Below are 27,472 nucleotides of genomic sequence, written 5' to 3' on the forward strand. Positions count from 1 at the left end.
CAAACAAAAGCGGTAATTTAATGTGCTGGAAATGTGGATTGGAATGTTGCTTTATAGAAGTGGGATTTTCAATGCTTGATTTGGAGAAACTGCCATTCAGTGTATATTACTGCAATACAGCAAAAAAGTCCTCATCAGAATACACAGGATGAGGAAATTTTTTATTTGAGATATCTGAACACTTTTCAAGATGTTCACCGAAATGAAATGGGCATTTGGATAATGCCTGAGGCTGTAATTTTAATAATAATTCCAAGATAACTTGATGTGGCGTATCAAGGCAAGAAATACAGAGCTGTTGCCAGGGATGTACATAAGTCACGGCCAACAAAACAGCAGGATATAGCCATAGGTTTTCCATGGGCATTTTTTTGTTCTTGTTTTTATTATTTTGTTGTGCACTAATCAAGAAAACAGGCAAATTGCCTTAAAACGCTATGAGTATGGTTTTCTGTCATGTTTCTGACTGCTTGTTCAATATGAGGTTTGATTAGACAGTTGCTATTTTATTTTACAAAAGGTTAAGTATAGCTTCACATCTTCATAGTGGAAAAGATCTAATAATAATGCATTAATGTCACTGAAGAATTTTAATTTTTTTTTTTTAAAAAAAAGTCTTAGCATGGAATGAAGTTATTGTCTTGTGCTGCTCAATTTAGAAGAATATGTATAAAAATAAAGCATGAAATGATCACACAAGAGTTGTGGAGTATTTTTATGTTGCGACATGGCCCAGCTCTACAAATGCATACACATACATATGTATTTTTATATATTATTTATATGTCTGCATGTTTAATTTTAAATATAAGTATTTCCAATCAAGTTTCTGAGATTTTCTTTTTCAGAGACTGGCGTATTTATAGGCATTCACAAAACCGTACAGAAATTTTTAGAACAGCAGTGAAAGTAATCTGCTGTCTGAAGAATCGCGTTTTGATTTGCTAATATGGTGAGCTCAGAAATTAATTTAAACCCAGGGTAAGCTAAAACACAAATTATTTTTTTCTGTAACAATACATTGCTTTTTGTGCATGGATAGTCTGCCTTGTCCAAGGAAAAAGAAAAACCAACGCTACGAGTCGATCCTGCTTTGTTCATGGCAGCATGCACGCAGCTCAGAAACTTACCTTAGGCGATTTAAGTTCTCCTCGCCGCCAGTTGGTATCAATCCTGTGTTGTCTAATGTAGGCGCTTTTCCACGGACTGTGTATAAAGCCCGGTTTTATTACTTTCCTCCTCTTGATATGTAATGGTTCATCAATCCCTAAAACGAATTTTAAAAAACAGGGGAAGGGGGAGAGATGAGGCCACCCCACAGAAAACAACTTCTCTCCCTCCCAAACCTTTACAGTGACCTCTGACATTAAATACTGCATTGACGTAACAACCTCCCGCATGCCAATATTTGCACTGTGTGCGACACTGCCCTGCTCTTCAGCTCTCAATACTACTTTCCTTGTCATTTCAGCATAATCGTTACAGTAATCGCGGCTGAAAACGCTCTCGTTCATCAGTCCTTGCTGGCAACCTGCTAGCTTGTTCGGAACCCCCTTTTAGGAGAGTGTAGCAGCATCTTGCCTTTTTCGAACGGGTATCGTCCAGCAAACTCCAAAACCACTCATACGCTCATTTTGGAATCCTTCAAAAAGTAAAACTTTTCCGTCCGCCGTCCTCCTCTCTGGTCACACATCCTCATTACCTTTAAGTTCACCATGACTCTTTGTATTAGTGAGCTCTTAATTCTTTTCGTGAGGTGAAAGGCTGTGTGATTTTGGCATTGTCCTCCTCCTGGCTGGAATTTCAGTATAGCTTTGCCCTTTCTGAATTGACACTTGAGTGGTAGTGCTTTATTTTAGCCTTGCTACTACAGATACAGCTTTTTCCTTTTTTTTTTTTTTTTTTTTTTTTTTACAATTCTCTCACCCATCCCTCTCCTCTCTCCACTGCATCTCATTACTAGCAAGAGTCTTGTCTTCTTGTCTCTTGCCAGTATGTGGATTTCACCCTTGCTTTAAGATTTAAGAGGTTAGACACCTGGCTTCCATTGCAAAAGAAAACTAGGTACCTTTACAAATAGCCACCTACACTCACATACTGTCATGTTTTCTAAAGCTTTTGCGTCCACCTCTCTCAAGTTCTTGTCTCCATGCTCTGAGGCAGCCTGGACAGATCCCTGTGTTTGCCCACGTCCAAGCCGGATGCTGCTCTGGGATCACATGCACATGACTGTCCCCCAGGAACAGACTCCTTGTTCATATAATTCTCCTTAAAAATAAAAGCTTGCATTCTTCATGTGCTCAAATACGTGGCTACTTTCCTGGCAGCCTTTTTTTGCCCATTCATATTACTGCTGAGCTACTATAGCTACCTGATTCGGCATGACCAGGCAATAGCCATGTGGCTTATGGACCCTGTGTCCCTCTCTAAGCAGCCAAGTCAGCACCTTCTCCCCCTCCCATGTGCCATTTCTCTCTTCGTTTTCCTACAAATGATGTGAAATTACAGCACCCCTTCTATCCAGCCGCTGAAACAGTTTTTCCTCCATGTTATTTACAAACCGCAAGACTATACTCCTATCATTTTTACATCTCAGCTCTTATTTGCTTTGGTTGTATTTTGAACAAAAATAATCCTTAAAAAGCAAAAATATTTTTATTTTAAAAACATACACCTAGTATACTTTATAAAGACGATGTTCAGACTTAACTCTAGTTTCATTTCTAGTACTCCATGGATTATTTCTGCTTCCTACTTTCAACAGAGATATACACCACATAGCTCAGAGCATCACTAGCAGTAAATTTCAAGTCACACGAACTGCCTTTGTAAAACTTTAAGCGTATTATGTAAACGAACCGCACTTTTTACAACAGCGACACTTTGACCATTACATCCATCTTTTTGCTCAGCCTTACCCTCCTCTTTGCATTTCTCTCTCCAGAGAAGATTATCTTCAGCCAGAATTCTCCAGTAACGACATGTCTGGGCTGCCTGCAGAAGGTCCCTGGGTTCCAGGAATGACAGCACATACAGTGCCAGCTGTAAAAAAGAAAAAGAAAGTGTATTTTCTGCAGTGCTTTTAAAGGAGAAGCGAAGTAACTCCAAGTATTATCACACATCAGGGGCTGAAATCCAGAAAATTGAAACAATAAATTATTAAACAATCTATCTCAGACACTTAACAGGGCTACAGTTTATTCCAGTGGGCACATGGAAGTATAACAATCATCTTTTAAGTAAATAAATCCCTACAGATCACATCAGAAATTATTCTTGTATTTGCAAGAGAGCAGATGTCAGCTGAATTCACGATTATTTTTTTAAAAGATAATCCACAGTACTTTGAATGCCTTAACAGAATTATTACTAAAATAATTGTCTATGCCATTTTAGCTAACAAGTACACCAAAAGTTATTTTGAGAGTTTAATTAGAAAATACAACACTCACCACGTGAGCAAATAGGAAAGTTTTTGTTGCGATCAATAACGTCACTCAGTAAGCCTGAATCCAGAAAAACTAAATGCTACCTGCACTTGAGTTCAAAAGCACTCTGCAGCTGTAGGAAATGCAGCACACGTATCGCTCATTTCCCGATTAGAACGCAAACACACTCCCAAGTGGAGTTGCAGGGAGTTTTATGGACTGGGATGCAGAAGGACTGATATAAGTAACTTTCATAGCGTACACAGTTTCCTACCAAAAACATACGGGTAATCCCAATGAGCACCAGAAGATGAACTTTTCTGTGTGACAAAATTAAAGGTTACTGGGAGAATTCAAACCTCAGTTGACTGGGCTAAGCCGTATAAAGACCACGCTAAACCCCCTAAAATCCCCACAAATATTTTCAGATGCATTGAAGTCTTAAGCAGGGACAGAGCCATCTATGCAAATACAGAATACAGGGACAGCTATCCTTAAGGGTACGATGACCAAATATAGTTTTTCTACTTGACAGCAACAATACATCTCCCCACTCGCAGAAAATGTAAGAGGCAGGAAAGTCCCTTCCATGGCTAAAAAACTCTGCAGAAAGAACAATATTGATAAAAAGTGATGCAGAGAACTACTAATAGGCTGAAACAGCGGGGTCTTTGTCAGTAACTAAGAGGCCGCAAAAGTTGTCGGGGAAATCAGATCAGCCACTTTTACTTCTGCATGACGTATCTTTTTTGCGTTTAGGATTTTTTATTTAATTTTTAGCTGGCATTATGATGTATATAAATAGAATCTGCCCTTCAAAGCAGCACACGCTGAAATTCAGTACGGAAGTCATAACCGTTGGCTATTGACCTCAGCAGATTTTTGACCTTATTATGTGAGAAACGTTTACTTTCAGTAATCCAGCCCAGCCACTGACTGAGCAGGAAATAAAAATTCAGTACGCCAGAACTGTTTGCATCTTGACTGCACACACACCTTGTTTGCAAGTCATCACCTGCAGCTCACGTTGAGCACGTAGGACTCCACGTTTGAGGGGCCTGTGTCTTAAATTATGCATTAGATCCCGTATGCACCCCAGGCCATAAAGCTGAGGAATCTTCCTTCTGGCCCTACTCTGGGAGTCAGCATTTAGGAGCTGGTGTTAAGGCGCTCTACTGCAAGAGCAACAACCATACCCGTCCTTTTAGACTTTCTGTCTTAATTCCTGGTACGTAAAATTATTTAAGAAGCGCTGTTTCTTAACACACACCAGAGAGTTCTGCATGCAGCACGACTCAAACATGAAAGAGATCCTTTCCGTTTTTGCAGGATGTTCCGTAACTGACAGCAGAGTTTGTTTAAATATCACTGGTCCTATCTACACAGATATGGACGCTTGCTAAGATGGTGTTAATTAAAACCTGCGAGCCAGCCGATTCCAAACCAGGTTACATATGGGTGACATTTATTTTAGACTATATTTATCTAAATAGTCATCAAGGGTCAACACAGCCCACAGTTGACTTTAAGATTAGCAGTGCATAAAAGATGACGTCCCTTTGTCTCAGCTCATGGATCTAGTTATAAGAAAGCTTCAGGTAGCAAAGATCTGACCTTTGACTCAACTGTGACTACTCTCTGCTGCAGTGTTAATAATACCCAAGAAAAAGGTGTCTCGCGCCTTTTCTTCACTCGCACACACATCACCAAGAAAATTTCTTTGGCATTCTGCAAAACTCCTAATCTGTTGGTTTCTAGACCTGCTTTTCCCTAACAAGCAATTTTAATAATTATTTCTAAAGTCTCGTCAGGAAAACAGGAGTATTCATTTCAGATTAATTGTTTGACTGCACGTTTCCTCAGGAGGAAAGCAAACATCTTCTTGGCTATTCAGCTATTAAGTTATTGCCTTTGCATTGCTGAAAACGTTTTTGAAGAAAAGCCCTCCCCGTCCAAATCATCATCTTGTTCTGGTTAGGTAATAAAATCCATGCATTGCACCCAGCAGCACTGGAGATAACTATAGACGTTAACGCGGAGCGGCAGCTCGGGAGCGCGTGTTTTCACAGGATGCCGGCTTTGATAGGGAAGCCTGTTCACAGAATTACCGACCCTAAGAACTTATTCTTGCCCCCACAGCTCGGTTCATCACCCCCAACTGCGGCCAGCGTAAGCAGCTGGGGACAGCGTCACTTAGGAGACCCGGGTGAAGAATGATCTTCACAAAGGAGAGGAGATGGTGGAGTTAACTCCATGGGTTTGTTTTTTTTTAACTCGGTTAATTTCGCTGACAGTGACTGGGGGTTAGGAAGCTAAAATGATTTAAGGCAGCTTCGCTGGTGAAGTCAGCCTTTCATGAAGCTAAGCGCTTGACAATATTCTCATTTCAAGAGGCAAGAACAAACACTAAAAATAAATTAAACAAATTAAACATAAGTAGCTTACAATGGAGTCAAGAAACATAAATATGAAAGAAATTTTTACAGCTAAATAGCATATCTTTTCTGTGAAGAAATTGCTAAAACTGAAATAATACCATGATCATTAGTTACAGCATAACCAGATCACTGGTTGGACTTGAATTAGTTTTGCCACTAAATCAGGCAAAGACAACTGAGCTGTGTTACTGCTACCAATTCTGTATTAGATTTCCAGATTTACCAGATGCAGAAGTGGCAACGCATCTTCTGTCTTCTCAAAAGCTAACCTCTTGGTCCGCCTCTGACCTAAGGCTGCTTTGGGCAGCTTCTCTAGAAACATGGCAGCCACGTAGAGGTCCTACTAAACTCTTCTCCTCCCGCAGTGTCCTTCCCACTGATGAAGGCAGCTGCCACAGGAAGCGCTTCTGTACGTACTCATCTCAGGGCACGTGTACTAAGTTACCATTCATTGTATAAATTGCCTCCAACCCTTACAAATGCTCACCAGCAAGGGAAGGCTCTGCTGTTTCCTGACTTGTGAAGACAGGACAGTATATAAAAGAAAAGAAGGGCCGTGTACATCTAAGTATTCAAAAATAGGCTATATATACCAGAAAAAACGTCAAGAAACCGGCGTGCAGAACAGTCTGAAGGTAATAAGACCATGTTAAACACAGCAACCAAACACTGGCACTAGAATACCTTTTACGAACGTGTTTTATAATGTGTTAGTAACCGCAGACTTGCAAAGACTTCAGCCCTCATGAAAATTTTCACATGGGAAACCCAACATGCAGTAGATCTGGCAAAAGAAAGTAGTAAGACTTCCTCTCCGCTCCAAATAACAGAACAATTTCCAATTCCCTAAAATCAATCAAGGTCAGAAGTACCATTTCTAAACGAACTAAAACCCATTCATTTAGTAATTGTAGCAAAGTGGGTTTATAATCTTTCACATCCACCCTCACGTTCTAGCTGTGAGGACATCAAGAATTATTCTTCTGTGGACAGCATTTAGTTACACATGCTGAAATGTAAATCTTAGTTTCTCTTTAACCCGATACAACATGATCTGATTTGCAGTAAAGGATTTACTGTAAGATATCTGCTTGATGAGGGTTTGGCTTAATCCTTAGTGAGAAGTGCTTTTCTGGTTTTACTTTTTGGGTTTTATTGGTAGAGACTTCAGGGCTCAGTTTGTTTAAAATAAATTCAAATATCACATTCACAAAAACCCCACCACTTAAAGCATTACACAAGAATGCTTATACTTACAGAATAACGTGCAGAAAGGTATTGCATCCAGAGGAAATTTTTGTGCGTGCGTGCCCTAACAGAATTAGTTCTCAAAAAATCAGCATAATTAAGACACAGAGATATTTTTAAAGCTACTGGGATTTTGTTTGAAGGAGTCATCCATATTTTCAGGTATCTAAAGGCATTGATGCCTATCAAGAGACAAAGGTATGTTAATCTGAAATTACAGTTGCCATGTTATGGCAGTGTACTGAATTGTGGACCTCTTTAACATCATTTTACATCAGTAGGTTGGCAAAACTGAATGTCATAATTAGCATGGAAGTTTTTAAAAGGTGGCAGCTGATGCACTGCACAGTCCAGTATTAACCTATATTTCTCACCTCTTTTGGGAGCAAGGAAATGAAGTCTCTTTGAAACTGGGGCTCTATCACTTGCATCATGTGTTTTACTTGTGTTGGTTCACAGCTATCAATCAGTTCATCTAAAGCAAGTAATTTCTCTGGTCCACTCCAGCTCTGCAAGGAAAAGAGAAAAAAGAAAAAAAAAAAAAAAGAGTAAGCTTAGTTTAATATACTAGTTTGGTTTATAAGCACCACTGCTTTGCCAAAAAGGCAAGTTAAATTTCCTTGTCGACCTATATACAAGCATATAAATAGCACATAAAAAGCCAACAAGATAAATGCCCATGTTAATTACACAAAAATGAGAAGTTAATCAACACAAAATATTGAAAATTGCTACACTGATTCATAAGCTAAGAAAGGATTTGTTATACACACACATACAGATTAGCAATTAAATAGATAATAATATTTAATAATAATAATTAAATTAATTAAGCTTCTTTTGAAGTTGATGAAATCTACACACATATTACTGACAATGAAGGGGTTGCAACAGAACACACTCCCTCTGTCTTTCTCCATTGTGCATTCAAGTGAGAGGATAACTTTCAACCTTTACGTTTCATCAGGTAGACCAAAAACTTTAAATGAAACATGAGGAAAGGAAAGAAAAGAAACTTTCTCTAAAAGCACATTAGCTTACTGCCTGCTTATTTCTACGGTACGTCCCTAAGTGACAATGCTGTAATTTCAGAATCCTGGCTATAAACCAACATATATTTTGTAAGTATCAATTTACACTTGAATAAACAGGGAATTTTGATTGGTAATTTTCTTACTCCACATTTTTACTAACGGGCACCATAAAATTTGAAGATTTTAATAAGGCACTCATCTGAGAGCATAGCAGATTAGCAGCATCATTTGTAGAAAAAAATTAATAACTGAATATACTCCACATCTGAAAAACACATCTTAAACTCATCTGTGCTCATCAAAGAGTTTTCATTTGTTGCGTGAAAACAACTTAAAGAAAAGAAGAATTTCTACAGGAAAAACCAATAGCCACTGCTTGCTGATGTAACAACAGAATAAGAGCATGAATAAAGCCTTAGAGAGGAGAGAAAATGAGACATCGCTGGTTTTTAGAGCAGATTCACATTCATATTCTTGAGTATCTTCTAGAGTGACATTTACAAGTAAATTAGCACATACAAATGATTGCACAGTTATGGTAAGAGGCTAACTGAAATTAAAAAAAAAGGCAAGATACCTTACAATTAAGATTTCTGTATTAATCTGCCATGTATCTCAGGACCTTTATTACTCACGCTCTAAATTTCTGTTCTCTGGATTTGAATCTGACAATTAACTCTGGTCTCTGCAACACTATGACGTTTGCGTATTGCCAAGTTTCTGCAGAACAATGGGGCAAGTGAAGGAGAAGGTGGAACTTTTAACGGTGAACACAAAGCAGATAAACACCCCGCTTCACTCGATGCAGAAAGATCATTGTGTTGCATCATTTCTCCCTAATTAAAATGTCAAACTACTTAGAATGTCAAGAAAAGCATCATTTACCCACACGATGACCCACCTGACTTTCAGGTGACCCCATTCCATCAGTGCAGCGACAGCAGCTTCAAGCTGCCTTAATTACGGAGTGAGCACCTGCCGGGACAGTTGTGTGAGGGCACAGGCGGTGTCTACCACCTTGGTCACCCTGGTGACATGCTCTTGCTCTACAGCAAACGCGTGGCAGATACTGGACAGCCCACCCCAACTGGGGAGGGGAAGGAAGGTCCTATGACCTGTTTCCGCACACTGTTGGCAATTGGTAAAATGGTCTAAGCTGGCAAGAAAATATTCCCCATGCCCGTGCGTGTATGTAGATTGTCACCACATGAGATGAGGGTTTCTGGGTCTCATGTCCAGTACCTCCGAATATTGAAAAGAAACAAGAATGTCTCAGCATAAACTGCAGCGGTGCTGGTATAAACAGCTTTTCTTCTAAATTTCTTTCAATAGAAACATTTGCATGGCAGTGCAGTTCTCCATAAATCACCCACTGCAGAACTGTTTATCTCACCAACTTTCCAACTGCTGTTTGTTTCATTAACCCAGAGCTTTGCTGGTGTTAGGTACAAACATTTGCAATCTTTAATCTCATCTGTCAGCCGCGTTTGAATTTAGGAGAATTAAAAAAATGGAATACTTGTGCTACTTCCTTATAATATAAATTTCCAAGGTCAGTCTACCCTTAATTTATAAGCAGCTACATTTATTAAAGTAGAACAACTCAACCTGAAGAGCATCGTTTTTTGCCACTGCAAACATTGCGAGAAGTTATGAACATGCTGTTGATTAATAATTTCACTGTATCCTATCTTAATCTATAACTGTCTCACACTTAGACATTTCTGTTTTTAAAATACAATACAGATCTGAACAGAAAAGGGAAAAGATTCAAGAATGGGAAAGAGATGCTAATGAATAAAAATAGTACCCTCTTTCATCTGTCCATTCATCGTTAGAGGATGGCTACGGGCGGCTTCCTGAGGCTCTTTTTAAGCAATCAGCTGCTACAAAATGTTTTCTCTAGGACATTGTCCCCTTAGTCTTTCACTTAAGCAAACAACCCTCCAGCTACAGTCGGTAAGGGGTCTCTGAGGGAAATGTTTGGCATGGAAAACTGGGATGAAGCCTTGCCAGATGAACACAACTGTTTGAGTTAACGAAGGCAAGACTGGTAAATTACTGTTTCTGGGCTCCATAGCTTGATCTGTTTGCAAAAAATTTGCGTATAGCACATTGAGCGGAGAGGGGACGAAATAAGTTTGTGGCTTTGATAAGAAACAACAGTGAACAAATGTCACAGAAGAGAAAGAAGAAGTAAATGTGTGCCAAGCAGTCGGCAAAGTTTCAAACGTTGTAGATGACTAGAGACTTCCGAGACCGGTGGTGTAGAATCATGTAGTGTCCAGACACCTTGGATTTCTACCAGGTGATCCCCTTCCAAGTTAAAGGTCCTTGTGAAGAATATACTTTATCTTTAAAATGCATTTCCTTAATTAGTTTTCCTCCTCTTCAAAACTTAAGTTTAATTTTAATGTAAAATTAAAACTTTATAGCTTTTATTATGGGCAGGGGTTCCGCTAGAAAAGGTAACTCCAGGATTCATTCACCCACCCCTTGGAAAGCCAGCAGGGACTTGCCGAATGACTTGCGATTCCCAACCAGGCGTGCCCCCTCTTCCCTCCCATTTCCCCAGGGAGGTGTCGGTTTGTCAGCCAAGGCCTTTTGGCTGGTTCATACCATTCCCTCCCTCAGAAACGCAGTTGCTGCGACCACGGCACTACCTACCTGAAAACTATCCCTTCATTTTCCCCTTTGCTATTATGTTTAAATGTCTGTCTGTTCTTTTTCAGGCGTGCAAAACAGCCTTATAATTGGTATAAACAACAGCTTTTCTGCTTCTACAATGTCCACCTCATCCCTCCTGTCCGACCGCTACCTATCTTTTTACCATCTTCTGTTTCTGTACTCTCTACTCTTCCGTGATCTACGCTTTTCTATCGCACGGCTCTCCTCTGCTAGCTCCAATTTGTACAATTACAGTTTGTAGCAATTGGATCCTTTTCCTATTATAGGTATATTTAGGACATCTATTTTTTAAAGGGTTTAATTTCGGGGTGCTGCGCTCTGTCTGAGTTCTGTTCTGTCATTACAGAGACCTGCAGAAAGGACTCTTCTGGATCCTGCTTCTGCCTGACTCTTGGATCAGTTACCGAGATCCCTGCCATCCTCCACCGCAAAGGTATCTTGGTCTGGATAAAAATAGCACACAAGCAAAATCCACTGAAAGAAACACCGAGGACATCAGCAAGTAGTTTGTCACAACAGGAGGGGTTCGGGAGCAGCTGGTGCTGAAGCCCCCGCGTTAAGCCATCTCTAAGACTGAGCCTGGTCCGCTGGGCTGAACATCTGCACCACATATGACGTCAACCTGTCTAGAGGAACAGCAGCTGGTTTGGATCATTACATCCCTACTATGGGCGTCACGTAGAGTTTCTTTGAAAGGAATCTAGTTTGTATCTATCAAAACCGCCCTGAGACCCAAACCGATGGAAAATAAACAGGGACGGGCAGGAGATCTGCTTCCAATCTGCACTATTCCTCTGAAACGAATCGATAATGCTAGTATGGCCAAAAGGGGTACGTGGTTGTAGTGAGGATCTTCCCCATTCTGTGCATAGGGGCTGCACAGAAACACCAAACCCTTGACCCGGTCCCACAAGATACAGAGCAGAAAATGCTGCAGCGCTGGTTACGATACAATCTTTCCCGCCTGGTTCACTTCACGTACGAGGTGGGCTACTTGGTCGCGCGTTCAGGCATTCATGAGCGTCTTTGGAAGAGTAAGAAGCGGAGAATGGTAAGCAATTTGAATTAAGGTGGCTTAGCCCACTATGTATGTAAAAGCAAGGAACAGTACTCTTGCGAGCCAGAAATCGCAAAAGCATTTTGGAAGTTATCTAAACTGCCGAGAAAAAAAAAATGCTTCCAGTTTTAGGTAAAATAATAGCGTTCACTAGTTCCTCAAAGTGATTGCCTATACTGTGGATGGAACAACTTTTCAACATCAATACTCCAAGAAAATGCAAATTTTTTTTATCACATTACTTAAAATAAAACCCAACACTAAGTATGTGAAGTAGGAAGAATGAAGAGAGACAATTTAATAATATTTAAAGAAGGACCATCTTTGACTGAACTTCACATGCAGCTGATTTTTTTTTCCCTGTGGCAAGCAATTTGGTGACTTAAAAATATATATCCTGGTTCAAACAAAATTAAGTTCCTTGTAAAAGAAAAAAAATCTCGTGAAGATACAATCGGGCCCTGAGTTTTAAAGATCTTATAGTGGATATTAAAAAGACCTGAAGCCAAGAGCCACTGCAAACCAGAACAAATAAATAGGCCTTTAAGAAATTAAATGGTTTGAACCTATCAAAATGCTGTTCTATTTTTCTTTCCAGACTAACATTTCGTTGAAACCAATAAACATCTTCATTTTTAAAAGGAAAGTGCAACTAACCCTTCCAACTGTTTCTCCTTTCTGCATTAGTTTTTTGTCACTTTCAAAATGAAGGGCTTAGATCAACTATAAAACATAGCAGCAGCAGTAATGTATACGAAATTAATTTGAAAGAAAAAACCTTAAAGGCCATCTTAAATTTTCTTAATATTTGAAGAGTGGTCTTGCTTTTTAATTTGACAAGATAACACAGGAGAACAACTGAAGGCCAATGTACAGGTGAGAGACCTCAAAACACCCAAATATCACTTGTTACTGCCAGCTTCTACGCCAAAGGACAGCGCTACCTTGAAACAGTACCTATGTCCAACCAACGCGCCCCTGGAAATTGAGCTTAAAATAAGACAGTGCTATTAAGCAGGCTTAGCAAGCATACAGTACATGAAGGAAAGCCCTCCCTTTTCTGTTTCTGCACAGGAAAAACTTTGTATTGCAAGCACGATGCTACACGTGCCACTTAATTTGGGCAGAGCCAGCTCCCCTTACTTGGAGAATGTGCGCTTATCACTTGACTGTTTAAGACTTGCCCCTGTCCTAAAATTCATGTGGAAAATAAGCCCACAGAAAATGAGACACCTTGGCATTAGCCAAGGAGATGCAGCACGGAGATGCAGCTACGTGACTTTGGAAGCTTTTGGTTCTAAAATAAGGGACTTCCTTTTGTGAAAACAGTAAAAACTACCACAGTGACAGAAGTGATCAATAAGTGCTACTCGATGATCTCCAGTTATGAGAGAGAGGCCTCTTTCTCTCTCAAGAGTGTAGATCAGCATTTAGGAATTTAGTACTGCAAGTAAGTATTTTGAAAAGTATCTAATTATGTATTTATTAAAAGCATGGTTTCTACATTACTAACCCCAAATTTGGGACCCTAAAATAACAACAACCTAACTATAGGCAAAATTTCCACGGGTTTACAGACGACTTCTCCTTATCCTGACCAAACAGGTGATAATATTGCTTTTACTGTCAAGCGCGTCTGCACCACTCCCTCAAACACTTCAGCCCTTCATAATCTTTTTTTAAAAAATACGTAACTATTGATAACTAGCAATCCTATGTGAGAAAATACACATTGTGCATTGTAGATAACAAAACAGCTCCTGTTAGTACAAAGGCTTTAACGTTACAAAATGTTAAAATACAACGTAGCCTTACATTATCATATATACAAAGTACCCTTCAAATACGATTCTTAGTGGTTAAAAAGACATAATTCTACGAACCGACTCAAAAAAGATACACCACCACAATAATTAAATGTGAATATTTTTAAGAAACTGAATGATGTGTACAAGAATATCTCAATTCCAAACTTCCACTGTTTTAAGCAGATTATAAATGTGTAAAAATTAAGAGGGAAGGAGTTCTACATTATTATTTTAATGTTCAGAACTGACAGTGATTGAGATCAATGGTATTATGTGGCAGCATGAATCAAGCCAAAAGCACGCTTCTGCCTGCAAAATTGCGTGCTCGCTACTGTGTCTCCAGTATTGCTCTTCTATCTTTGCCTGTTATAGTAATTGAAACAATGCCTGTATTAGTTACTTGCTCCTTTTGAAAATGTTTTTAGAAGTAACAGTTTATTCATCAAGATACGAAGACATAATATTTCCATTTCTTAAATCAATGACTAGGACTCATCCCCGCTTCTTAAAAATACAGAGCAAACCCGTAGAGCAAAGAGATCTCCGTGCTCCAGGCTATGGAACGGGAGCAGGGGCCTGCCCCAAACTCTGTTGGTACTAACGTACACAAAACCTGCTTAGGTGCTACCAGATCGGTGTCCACACAGATTTCAGTTTCGATCCGCGCAAGCGGTGCATACCGCTGTCCTTCACGCCTTTCCTTTCGTCAGATTGAGTTTTAGGCATTGCTGAAGGCTGTTGGAAAGATACAGAAAACCTCTTTCCCCTCTCCGCTCAACTGTGCGCGCGTGGACTGGGCTCACATTGTGTTCAGTATATGGAAGATCAGGAAAAATACACAGTGTTTCCTTTTCGGCTATTTTTGCTAAACTTTTCTTTCTATTCTTAACGACAAATTTAGTGCTTTACCCGCACTGAAGCAAACCAAGCACTAAAGCTCACTAGTCCCCAAGTGAAAATGTCTCAAGTTAGCTTGAGGCCATGGAGGCAGCCGCTACACGCTGGACAGACTTTGCAGAAAATGGGAAAGCATCAAACAGGTTGGGTTGAAACCAGAGAAAGCAGACATTTGTTTGTGAATCTCTCTACAATAACTCACTGAAACAGAGAACAACAATTCCTTGAAGTCGATGCCCATTTGTTTTTGCAGCAGTGCGCAGTATCAATGACAGAGACATGCTGGGACGTATAAGGGGGACTGCCTTTACTGAAGCACCTTTTTACGTAAACCATGGAGGTAAGCTGCTTCAGATGTTTATTTCTCTAAGCACCGCTTACCTGAAACATTTTCAGCCATTCCTGAAGGCCCGTCGGTGGCTGCACAGATGTAATGCGGCGACGCTGCTGTCCCTGGCCATTGGCTGCCCTCAGGTCCCCAAAAGTAGTAGGCGTGGCAGAGCATGGCACCAGCCCCGTAGTACTACGATACAAATAAAAAGTGATAGTCCCATGTAAAACATTAAGGAAAAATCAGAAGTCTACTGCAGAAAAGGAAATCTAGTACCGAAGTTGCAACTTCTACTTAAACTTCATGCAAAAGCACTAACATGAAAAATTGTTCTGCTGATCACTCAAGGGGTCAGTTCCCTCGCTTTCACAAATCTGCCTGTTTCCACCACTGCAGTACTACTCCTCCAGCTGGGGGGGAAAGGGGATCACCTTTAAAGGCTGAAAAATTACCACTCCGCTAATCGACCAGCAGGTTGTCTATAAAGATGCACGTTTATATATTCCTTTCCTTGCCAGAGTATTTCCTTTCCTTCTGGGCTGCATTTGTGCCTTCTGACTGGTGATGCAGGAAGCCAGAGCTCAGAGTCTCACCTGCATGTGAAATGTGCTGGTGCCGCTTCATCGCCAAACAGAAATAAAATATATCTATTTTTAGCTCTTAATATATTTTGTTGACAAAGAGCTGGTAATACCAAGCAGTTCCAGTGGCTTAGTGGTTTGCAACTGCGCTTTGAAATACTCTATACAGTATTTTAAAGTTTGCGTGTTGATGGAGTGACACAGGAATTAAAGGGGGGGTGGGGGGGAGGTGAAGAGGGAAAAGGAGCCAAAGGTGCTCCCTGAATTACAGTTTGATTTTTTTCACTCTGACATGTTAAAAACCAGCTCATTCATATGGGATGGAGCTTTTAGAAGAGCTGGGATTAAGCTGCTATTGTAGGAGTCTAAAGAAATACAGCTGACTGGGTTTTCCTTTTCCCCCTTTTTTTTAACATAATGTAAAGTACTTCGTTCACAGAATATCAAAGTTGTATTCCCTAGCAGGAAATTTGGAACTCCAGTAGTGTTTGCACAAGCATGGAAATTTTAAATACAGTGTGGGACTCCAAAAACCGCTTTGCTTTTGTGTACGATAAATCCAGCTTTTTAGTAATGAGCTTTGGGCTTTTACTGACTTTTCAATGGCTACAGGAACAGCTTCAAATGATGCAAGGCAAGTTCCTTTTAATATTTATCTCATCATAATCTACAAATATTTCACTCTACTCTTCCTTGTTCTGAAGGACAATCATAGCATGTCCTAACATTTACCCAAACTGGTAGAGAAAAGGAAAGATTGGTTTGAACGGGCTTATTTTCAACTGTTGATTTTACTGAGTAATAACAGAAACAGAAGCGGATATAAAAAAGCTGTTTCACAGATGAAGGATCCTCTTAATGACATCACTTTACTGGTTTTACCTGTTATATGCAAAGAAAGTTCATCAGGCCTGTCAATTTTAGAAAGTGTCTGATCCTAGGGAAACAAGCAGGCACAAGAACTGCATCATTTGCCTAAATATTATTAAATAAAATACAATCAAACAGTTTAAAAGAGAGAGGATGGGAGGTTATTTAAGGATTCCTTTAAGCCAGTAATGACTCAAAATCCAAGCAATGTCAACTGAAAGTATTTTTAAAATAAAATCTGGTTTCACAGCTTACTCATTTCTCATAACCTGTACAGAGATCCAGCAGAAGGCCTGTCATTTAAGGTCCAAATAAGGCTCTTAAAATTGGCTTATATTGGATCTGAGCAATACGTAGCCTTCAGCTTGCCCCAGCAGAACAGTTATACTTTAATTTCTTCTGCTGTAAACTGGTTCTCAGTCAAAAACAGTTATTCAAAACGGGATCTGAAAGCCTCTCTCCTTTGACCAGAGATTATACCGCAACATTTTTGCTCGTGCTTTATTTTTCCTGTATGTTTTCATTCCCCTGAAACAGCCAGTTGGGTTTCTGTGGAAGCTGGACAAGTCCAGTGGGTCCTCTGAATCCGACAGCTACACTTGACAAAAAGTGCACTTTCTTTGTTGCTGAACTGTCTACTCTAACAGGAAGGCAGAGACCGGTGTGTCATGTGGAGAACTGGTGGCCAACAAGAGTGTTCTTCATTAGACTGATTGAGAAACCTGGAGAAGCTACCAACTTGAGAGGGAAGCGGGACTGCAACACATGCTTCTTGGCAACAAGACGACCTCTTTTTCTCTACTGCAGCGTTTACACATCTGAAAAGCAACCCTGGAGCCTGTTTCCCCACGCTATCCTAACTTTTCACTCATCACCCGATAAACCTCTTAAAGGAAGAGAAATAAAATATGAATCACTTAAGAAAGATCCATCAGTGACTGAACGCTACTCCAGCGTGTTCAAAAGAAATAACATCCCCAGACACTTCTGGGAGGCAAGTGCAATGCTTGTGGGAAGGCTGATGCTTATTACAGGGGAAAAAAAAAAAAGGTAAAATGGTGTAAATTCGAACAGGACGGGAAGCAGCGTGACATCCAAGCACAATTGTTATGGCAACTATACAGTCAGAACTGCAGAGCTGCAGTTGTAAGGCGGGCACCCAGAGCCCTGCTCTACCACTGCTTCTTGCGTTCGGGAGTGCTTTACCCCACAAAGCATCTGACCGGAACAGCAGCAGCTACTGGTGTGATCTGGTACCATTTAGGAGTAGTAAGGAAGCAGACTAGAACCCGTAATAATTTCATGTTGTGGATAACAAGTACGTGTGTGTTCCTGTTAAGATCAGATGGTCTGCTCTGCCTACATAAATCTCCATTCCTGTTACCATAGCAAAGTGATACATTTGATCACAGTTTGTAATAGTCTTAGGGTTTATCATTATGTCCCTTTTTAAAAACCTGATTGATTTTATTCCCAGGAATGCTTCAGCCCTCAAAAGGTCTCAAAGTAAATGGGCTATATTTAGAATGAAACACAAATCTCAACCGAAGAAATGCAAGTCTGGGTACTTCATTAAAACTCATGTTCAGTTCACGCAATTTAAATTAGCTAAGCAATATACAAATACTGATACCACCCTTTCTTTGCTTTGCAGTGGTTTAACATTAAGAGGAGCCATGAATCGGGATTAGCAATTGGAAAAACAGGATACATGCGAGAATCAGGATCCAGCGGTCTGTTACTGCATTTAATTACCTTGTGTATTCTGAGACTTTGCAGGGTTTCTTTCCCAGAGAGAAAGAACGGACCTCGGAGCCATGGTCCAACTTTCTCTTCATCTGCAAGGTGAGGGAAAAGAGTAACAGGGATTTAGTTACATGACCAGCCTTACTTGCGCACACTTCAGTAAAATTAATCCATTTTTACCTTTTCCTTTAATATTGAATTTCAACAAAGTTGACACAAGACAACATTTTAGTTTCTAGCTTCAAAAATATTGGATACATGTTTTATATGGTGCATGTATACATATCGTTGCTGTTCTGGGGTCCAAAACCTATTGGAATTACATTCTTTCCATTTCCAAATTTCAAACGTTACAAAGCGTGAAGAACTTATGCATTGGTTTATTTACTAAACTGCTCTCTCTCTATTCTCTTGGGAGGGGAGGGAAACAACTAAACCAAATCCCTTCAGTCTTTGTGTTCAGGTTCATTGCTAAGAATCTCATGGAAATGGTTAAATTTTAAGTAGCTTATCTGCATTATAAACCAAATATTCCTTTTAGGGCCTAAAAAAAAGAAATAATTCAAATATATTTTTTCTTTTGTTTACTGTTTTAAAGTTGTACATTGAAAACATTTATAAAACTGCAGTAAAACTGACCGACAGATTAACCCTCATTTCTACAAGAAGGGTAAGGATAAAAAACACTAAACCTCGGTCTTGAATGTCACCCCCAATTAGATATGATCAAAACCAAATAACGAGCAGGGCAGCTGCTAAAAGGGGAAGCCAGTCTGCAAAAATTACCAAAGAGATGGAAACCAGTGAAAGCCGTATTTATCCAGCCAGACAAATAAAGATTACTTTCTACATATTTGGGTAATCTTTAACCACAGGGTTTGGACTCAATGAGACACATGTACGCCAAATGCAATTTCTCAGCTTTTTGTTGGTTTTCGTTTTTTAAGATGTGATACACTAAAACACTTAAGCCAGCAGAAGGATGCTCACTGCTGTTTACAACTGTGAGCAGTAAAATGTATAAACTACCCGTGTAACAATTCAGGCTTTAGTTTGACCATTTGCTCCCTTTCTTCAAATTTTCATATTTAAGATACAGTTTAAAAGTTGGCATCTTTCCTACACCACTGATTCGATCTTTTAAAACGTTGCATTATAACACAGTTATTTAACCATTTACTGTATCAGGCTACCTGCCTAAAACCAAAACACCCAAAAGCCAACAGGATTCTCTAAAGCTTACGGTCCATATACTTCTGTCAGTTTTATTTTTTTACTTATAAAATATCTCTATGGCTTTCCCTAAAAACAGCCTCTGAGGATCCTGTGTTTTGCTTCGTTAGTCATTACAAAGGAGAGCTAACTAAGGTTAACTAGTCTCGTTTTTACAGTAACAGCTACAAGGCAACCAGAAGAGATTGCCTCGTAGCCGTGTTTTCTTGCCCGTGCCTCACATGGGACACTCCCCAGCATTTCACCAGACAAGCGTTCAGCCAGAACCGCCCCGAGCGCTGGCGAACCACCAACCTCACCCTGGCCGCTTCCCCACGCCCCAGGAAGAGCAGCCCCCCTGCGCTTCCCCCAAGAAAACCAGTTGTGAGCATCACTGCAAAATAACGGATACCATCTTTTATCGCCGTGCTAGACGAGCGAGCCATCAAAATTACTGGAAGCACACATGAGATGTTTGAGCATGAATTTCAGTATTTGCGGATAGACTTTTCAGAAAGGATTCTTCCTGTTCAAGGAAAATTTTTATTTCCAGCTTGCCTATCTGAGAGGTTATCATCATCGTATTCCTCTTCTGCTTCTCCTATGAGGGAGATGCAGCTTTCCAAAAGAAAAGCACACCTTAAAAATAACAAGTATGAAGCCTGCAGTAAAATAAGCAGCTATAGTGATTTACTCTTTTGCATTAGCAAAGAAAACAATATGCAGTTTTCCATACTGTTGCCTGATAATGATTTCACCCGTTTCTTTTGATAAGGTTGTGGGTTTTTTTTCAGGTATTTTAGGGAAGTTTCTCAAGGGGTCCCCCACACAGTCGGACTTTCAGCATCTCAGAAGGCGCTAAGTAAATACACAGTCAAAAATGTCGTTTACCATACGAAGAAGATAAAACTTTCTCTCCAGCAGAGAGGTCTAGCGATGAGATTTAGACATCACTAAGCTATCCGTATAGCCGAAAAACAGAAACCGCCGAGCAAACCTCCCCCGTAAATATTTATCCTGTCGCTAAGAAAACACAACTCCTTTAGACAACGTTTATTCACCCCAATAATTGAGACTGCGGTATACTAGTAAAAAAAAAAAAAAAAAAAAAAAAAAAAGAAGAAAGGGCAGCAAACTGTGTTCCGCATCCCCACCCGCCGCCGAGGGCTGGCAGCTCTCCCCGGCAGCACACACTGCAGCGACAGCCCCGCCACCGCCGCCGGCACGTTCCCGCCCGCGGACCGCCAGCGCGGAAGATGCGCGGATCCCCCCCCCCGCCAAGCCCTTCTCTCCCTCCCTCCCTCCCTCCCTCCCTCCGCGGGCGCGCAGCCGGGATTTCGCGGCGGCCGCTCACTTTGTAGAAGATCATCTTGAGGGTGCCGTAGAAGCCCATGGTGTCGGCGCGCTTCCCCTTGCGCGGCTGCGGCGCCCCGCGGGCCCGGCGGCCGGGCAGGCGCTGGCAGTACAGCCCCTTCTCCGGCAGGTAGGTCACCGCCTCCCGCGCAGACATGCTCGGGCACGGCGGGCGGCGGCGGCGGCAGCGCGGCTCGCCTCGCCTCGGCCCGGCTCGCCTCGGCCCTGCCCTGCCTGCGCCGCGCCGAGCCCGGCTTCCCCCCCCCCCCCCCGCCTCTGCCCGCCCGCCCGGCTCCCGCCCCCCGCGCCCGCCCCGTCCCCTCCCTCCCCGCCCGCCTCCGCAGCGGCGGCGCGGCACTGCGGGCGGCGCGGCCGGCAGGGAGCCCGGCGGCCCCAAACCGCCCCCGCCCCGGGAAAAGAGGAATCGAACCCCAGAGCTGCGTGGGTTGGGGTTATTCCCCCCCCCCCCCCCCCCTCCCCCCCAATTTCCCCCTTCCCTCGGAGGCCGGGAGCCTGCCCCCCAGCCCGCCCTCTATTCCCCCCCAGTGCCACAAGGCTTCACGGTTTTTCCAAGCGGGAGCAAAACAAGCTCGTTTCCACTAATTATAATCATACCGTCGCCCTCGGCGAGCCTGGCTGGACACGTACGTGATTGCATGCCGTGGACGGACGCAAATTAGTCCTTCAAAAGTGCAGTTAATTTTAGAATAAATTTGAAATACGCTACAGTTTTGCCAGGGAAAAAAGATGCTGAAATACCCTCTATTGGCTAAACAATAGAATAAACGGGGTTTGAGGATTTAGGAGTTGAAAGACCCGAATCCAACAATTATGTAATATACATTAAAATATTAATTCTCAGCGTAGCAGCGGTGAAGCTGCAAAACGCAGGAGCAGGTCCAGGGTTTCCCCAGAAGGCAGGCAGCCTTCTGCGCTCCTGCAACAGCCTGCGCACACACACGCTCCCCTCGCTCCGAAAAGACAGCCCTCCGGCGACACCAAGCCATCTTAGCTTGGTCTTCAAATACAGATCCGACGGAGCAGTATCACCTATGGTTCAGTGAAAGTGTAAGGAAAGCCCTGGGTAACCACTTGTGAGAGAACGCTCCTGTTTTGGTCATTTCCTGCTCTGTACACATCAATAAATCTGTTCAATTCACCCTTACAGTTTGATTCAAGGGCACCGAAGTTCCTGACATATGGTTGGGCTCTCAGACAGATACCTGCAACCAGCACAGCAGCCAGGCAGCTTTGCAGCTTTTTTTTTTTTTTTTTTTTTTTCTTTAAAGTTTCTACGCAGATACCTCAAGAGACTCCGGCTTCTGCACTTTTTCCTTTTTTTGTTTGTTTGTTGGTTTCCTCTCCGGGAAAGTTTTCTGCCCAAGTTCAGAGCAGAGCAGCGCATACCCAGAACATGATCTGAAGCCGTGATGTTCCTCAGCAGCCCTCCAGACCCAGGCACTCAAACAGAAGCAAACCTGTAGTCAGCTCCTGTTGACCCGAGGGGAAACCATCTTTTTCTTTATCAGCCAAACTAGTACAAAAAGAGTAGAAAAAAGAACACACATCTAAAGGAGTCGAATTACTTTCTCTAAAACGCGTCAGCTTCCTCATTAGTACTGTAAAAAAAAAAATCTCATATGTATTATTACTTTATAATAGCTGAGTGTGCCAGGTGTTAACATGCTCAGACAAGGCAAAATCACTGCCCCCATAGCACACGAGATCCGGCTTCTATACGGTTTTGCATATCTCCCATCCAACACTGAGTCCTCATACTCTTTTTCGTCTCCCAGTGAAAATGGTTCTGCCCATCAAACCTTGGCATTTATGCCATTATCCATTAAACTGCAGTGCTGTATATTTTATGAGAACAAAATGGTCTTGAGTTGACTTCATACCTCAGATATGAACAGAGCTGTACATATCCCAGGAGACTATTACTGTCTTCCTTTGCTAGCACATCACATGCAAAGGGGAAGGGAAGAAAAAAAAAAAACACACCATAGGCTGCACATACACATTAAATAATCACAGGAAGCAAATTAATACCGAAATCATCAGAGTAAGAAAGAATTTGAACATTATCGCTGTGGGGATTGAGGAGTACTTTATATACATGCATGCATAATGCCCTGTAACGTTCACAGCTATCTCTGCCCCTTCTCCAGTCCGCGAGCGCACTGGATGCAGAGGGGGGGACGACAGCTACTCTTCTTCCAGCCTCGCGGCGGGCACTCGCAGCAAATCCTCGGGGATCAGCCTCTCCCCCCACTCAAAGGCAAGTGTAACCTGGCAGCGTAACCAGATTTATCTTTTCAACAAAACGTGCTTCGGAGTAAGCAGTCAATCAGTTGAATAATAATTAGAAATTACTGTTTTCCTCTCTTTTGGAGTACTACTATTGCTGATTCCTTCTCTTTTGATAATGATTGGCAGATATTCTCTCATGGTAAAAACCCACCAACTTAACTGCTAATCGCTTCGCCTCAGTCAGGACCCATGTAGTAACCCCAACAATCATTCGCTACTAGTAGAAAACTTGGTATATCAAGTATTTATTCTGCACCAAAGATTTGGGGGTTTTCCTCATTTTAGATACACATACCACAGACAGATTTTGTCATTTGAACGGTGACCACCTTTCGTCTAGCAGCCTGCCTCTCTCAGAGCAAGAGACAAAAACTGCATATGAATATGGCTCCGGCTCTCACTTATTTAGTATTTTTCTCTATAGTGGTACCACTTTTAATTCTCTACAAATTAAGAATCATCCTCTGTACCTCAAATTAAGTTTGATAGTCTCTGGGTACTTGAAAGACTACTCTAGTTGGGTGTCTGCTCTTCCCCAAAATGCCTAACCACAGCCTGGGATCTCTATATAGTCAACGGAGAGGACCATGCTCCACCAGAAGCTAAGGGCACCTGCTGTTAGGTTCCCGCTCTAAACTACTGTCTAGAAAAGGCTTTCTCCCTCTCTTTTGACTTTGAGAACTCCCCTGTCCTCAGAAAAGTTTAGTGTCATGAATATGCCACACACTCAATTGTAAGAAATTAACTTAAGGCTTTGCAAAAGTAGTGGGGAACTGCCCAACCTGCGCGGACCGAGCAGCCCTGCAAGTCACACAGCTTGGCTCCGCACCTTCCTGGAAAACACAACCATGGAGGAGTAAGACCCCAAACCCTCAGATGCTTTTGAGCCCAACAGCAAGTAGCAGAGAGGATGCATTCATTTACATCTCTACTGATATTTGCAATAATATTTATGGCAGTAACTTTATACCATTAAGTAAGTATTCCTAGAGCATACTAAGTAAATGCTCATCGCAAATTAGGGCACACTGAAGAAGACTATAGTTTATAAAGCAATGTTAAGAGAAAATTCAAAAGTTGTCGTGTTTGTTTCCCTATTTGAGATATATATATATATATTTTCACCTTCAAAGGTTGGTTTTATTTTGTTTAAGCTGAAGATGATTTTTCAAGTTTTTAAAACCACAAACAGCATACAATTCATGACATTTAGAAAAATGTCTACACCAAAATTACATAGTTTCCACTGGACACAAGTCCAATCTTACTTCCCGTCAGTACTGCCAGCTCTTAATTAATAAAAATTCACACCATCCAATTCTTTTCCTGTTGGCAACATTTCTAGCACCTTTACCAGTTTGTCATGTGGCATGCTGTAATTAAGACCGTCTATTACTTCTAATGAAAGACTAGAATGAATTACAGAAATCACCCACAGAGCTATATAATCCCCAGAAGAACAGAGATTACAGTGCAACAGACCAAAGAAACAACATTTTCGATTTTTTGGTTGGAGAAACATTTTTGAGTGCAGAGACCACAGGATGGTCTGGCCATGGTAATGGCCAGTCAGCATTTCAGAAGCACGCTGGTGCTTAAACCATGGAACGCAAAAACCGTAATTGGCATTTCACATACACATTTGCGCATTAGGAGCATAATGTGTGCAGGAGGAACTGTGGAGCAATATGGTTTGGTATCTCCATTAATATTGGTAAATGCATCATTCAAGACGGTGCCAGAAGGGATTCTGTGTACTCTGCACATTTAGCAGACATTTAGCAGACTGACTCCTTTAGAAACATTTCAGAGGGATTTTTGTGTGTTGTCTAATAGGATTGTGTTTTTTTCCACCCAGGAAACCAAATGCCCTAATCAAATGGGGCAAAATCCTTAGCTGCGCAAGATTTACCCTGCAGACAGCGAAGACAACCCGGGAAGGACAGTCACGCTTAGTTATTTTTCCCTTTCTCAAATTTGGACCCGCTTAGGTTTTAAACACTTCCCTTCTGCTTGGTAATCTAGTTAGGGCAGCTGCAGCAGCCAGCGCTTTGTCTTCTATATTCGACCTCTCCATCCGACCACATACTTCATTTAATTTGCCAAATGCTCCCATTCAGGCAAGAGTCTAGCCCCACAGAGAGGTATTTCTGCCATCTGCTTTAGACATTTAACTGCAGCTTAGCTTAGGCTTTGAAATGTAGGTGTGCTAAGTTCCTCATTCAGTCAATGAGAAAGGCAGATACAAGAGTCCGACTTGTATAAAGTCTTAGAAGCGGAGAAAAATAATTCCGTATGATAGCAAGTGTTAAACATGTCCCAAACTAACTCGGGGCAGGCCTTTCCTCTACAAAAGGGCACCACTATTACTGTCAGATATTTTTCTTTTTGAACGTACTATGAAATGAAACAAGTGACCCACTGGGTTCCTCGAAATCCTACGTTCTCATCGTTTCTCCTGGTTCAGCTTGGGCTAGGCAATGACCTTAAGGCTGTTGCTAATTTGAGATTTATTAGCGTGCATCGTAGAGGCTGAGCTGGAGTGATTTTATGGGTAAATTCCATACCTGCAGGCAGAGCGAGACAAAGTTTTAGGACACTGACCAATTAAGGAAAAGTGATATTTGGATAGCTGGCAAAGTTCAAGGGCACAGTGTAGGATGTACCTTATCACACAAGTGTAACCGTGTGTTTGTGTAGAATACACAATTAGTATTGATGCAACAGAACAGGCTGGAAGAAACGAATTTAAGTGCAGCGGTTTGTGACCAACAGCTGCCATGCTGTGAGTACGAAGGAAGAGCAAGTGCAACTTCGCTCCCTGAAAGCAGTTTAGAGGGAGGAATTTCTACTCAATTTACTTACAATGCCTGCAGCAGGCTTAGAGAGGTCCACTCCAGCGTGTTTGCCTCAACATAGTTACAGAAAGACATTTAAGCTTATGATCTTGTGTAGTACAAGTCAAACACAATCCTGCTCATTGCAGCGTGCAGTGATCAGTAGCTCACTGATCAATGACACATTTTTGTAGTATCGAGGAATTTAAGGTTTGGGATGAAGTAGGGAAAGCAACGGGAACTCTATTATGGTAGGAAGAACACACAGAGGCACTACAGTAAATTGCATGAAGTCTTTTAAAGCTTACTTAAATGGAGTGGAGAATACATATTACAAGTATGATAGGTACTACTGAATTGTTTTACTAATTGTATAATGTTTCTTGGCAAAGCATTTTGAAGACTGCTTTCAAACTGAAATTTCCCACACATTATTCTTCTTTATTTCCATGCAAAGTAAGGTACTGTAGTTAAACAAAATCGTAAACAGCCTTTAAGTTTAGCTTTTGCAGGGAAAGAAAAAGGCATAGATAGCAAATAAAAAAAATCAGATTAATACTTATTAATAAATCCTGATTTTACCAGAATAGTATGAGCTTTGATTATAAATACTGTTTTTAAAGGTATATATCTGTAGCAGAGATTTCCCATAAACCACTTCCTTTTAACATTTGCCTTTTAAAAAAAAAAAAAAAAAAAAGTTGTAAATATATTGTGATAGGATTCAAAAGGCGTGCTAGTTAATGGCCGCAAAAATAGCTTTGAAAAGGATTTATGCAGGAAGCGTATGTAACAGACTTCAGCTTTCAATATTCAGAATAAACTTCGAATTATGTTTTGAGAGCAGGGAGACTGCAAAGACAGGCTTAATGTAATATGGCATCACCATGTCTCCAGCAGAGCAGAACTCCCCTCTGAAGGTCATGCTTCCTGTCCTCTTTGTTGGTTGCCTGTAGTTGGGCACAGAACGTGCAACATATGCTTCCATGCTTAGTTATTTTAAAGGAGTACAGCCAAGGCTGTCATACACCCATGCACTCTTTCTTGGTGGCAACACCAGCTTGAAGGTGTCCCAGTCTCACCTGCTCATTCCCATCCCCACTTGGCTCTCGCCCTTATTTCTGTGGGCAAATGTCTGTAGAAATGCTCTGTGAGCGAACCAGACCCATCAACCGATATGGGGTGAGGGGAAATAATTTTAAGCTTTTTCCTTTGGGGTTTTTTCTTAGAACCAGTTACTGGTTTAATTTTCCACCGTGCCTTCACAAACAACTGAGCCAGCAGAAGCAAATGAGCAATTCACAGGCAGGGCACAACTTCTTGAGCCAGCTACACCACTGAGAAAACGGCGCGAGGAACTGTGACCCGAGTGTCCCACGCAGAGAGCATAAGCCTATTATTTACACCTAGAGGCATCACTCTCTCGGCTATAGTTTGATGCGCATTTAAGCCAGCACAGCCACTGAAAAGAAAGCCGTCCCTGCATCCGCGGCTGCCCTTGGCCATTCATTTCCACACTTGCGTCACCTCAGGTGTGCCACCACTGCCTTCATTGTATGGCTCTGTGGTCAACTGGGGTGGCAACTGACCTAGGGACATTAGTTTTGCTAGGCTATTTTTCAGCCAGATCA

The 27,472-nt window shown here is 41.5% G+C and overlaps 1 protein-coding gene across 1 annotated transcript in view; it reads right to left on the bottom strand.

Annotated features, from left to right (window-relative positions):
* Positions 1-27,472, bottom strand: part of FBXW7 (F-box and WD repeat domain containing 7) — an 83,093-nt gene that overhangs the window by 11,706 nt on the left and 43,915 nt on the right. The window contains exons 2-6 of the mRNA XM_082482043.1: positions 18,136-18,218; positions 14,980-15,121; positions 7,489-7,623; positions 2,919-3,042; positions 1,131-1,267 (exon numbers count right to left, since the gene is read on the bottom strand). Coding sequence (XP_082338169.1) covers positions 1,131-1,267; positions 2,919-3,042; positions 7,489-7,623; positions 14,980-15,121; positions 18,136-18,218 — 621 coding nt within the window. The remainder of the gene's footprint in view (positions 1-1,130; positions 1,268-2,918; positions 3,043-7,488; positions 7,624-14,979; positions 15,122-18,135; positions 18,219-27,472) is intronic.

The sequence above is a fragment of the Vanellus vanellus genome (assembly GCF_965231255.1).
Source record: "Vanellus vanellus genome assembly, chromosome: 4".
Taxonomy (NCBI): Eukaryota; Metazoa; Chordata; class Aves; order Charadriiformes; family Charadriidae; genus Vanellus; species Vanellus vanellus.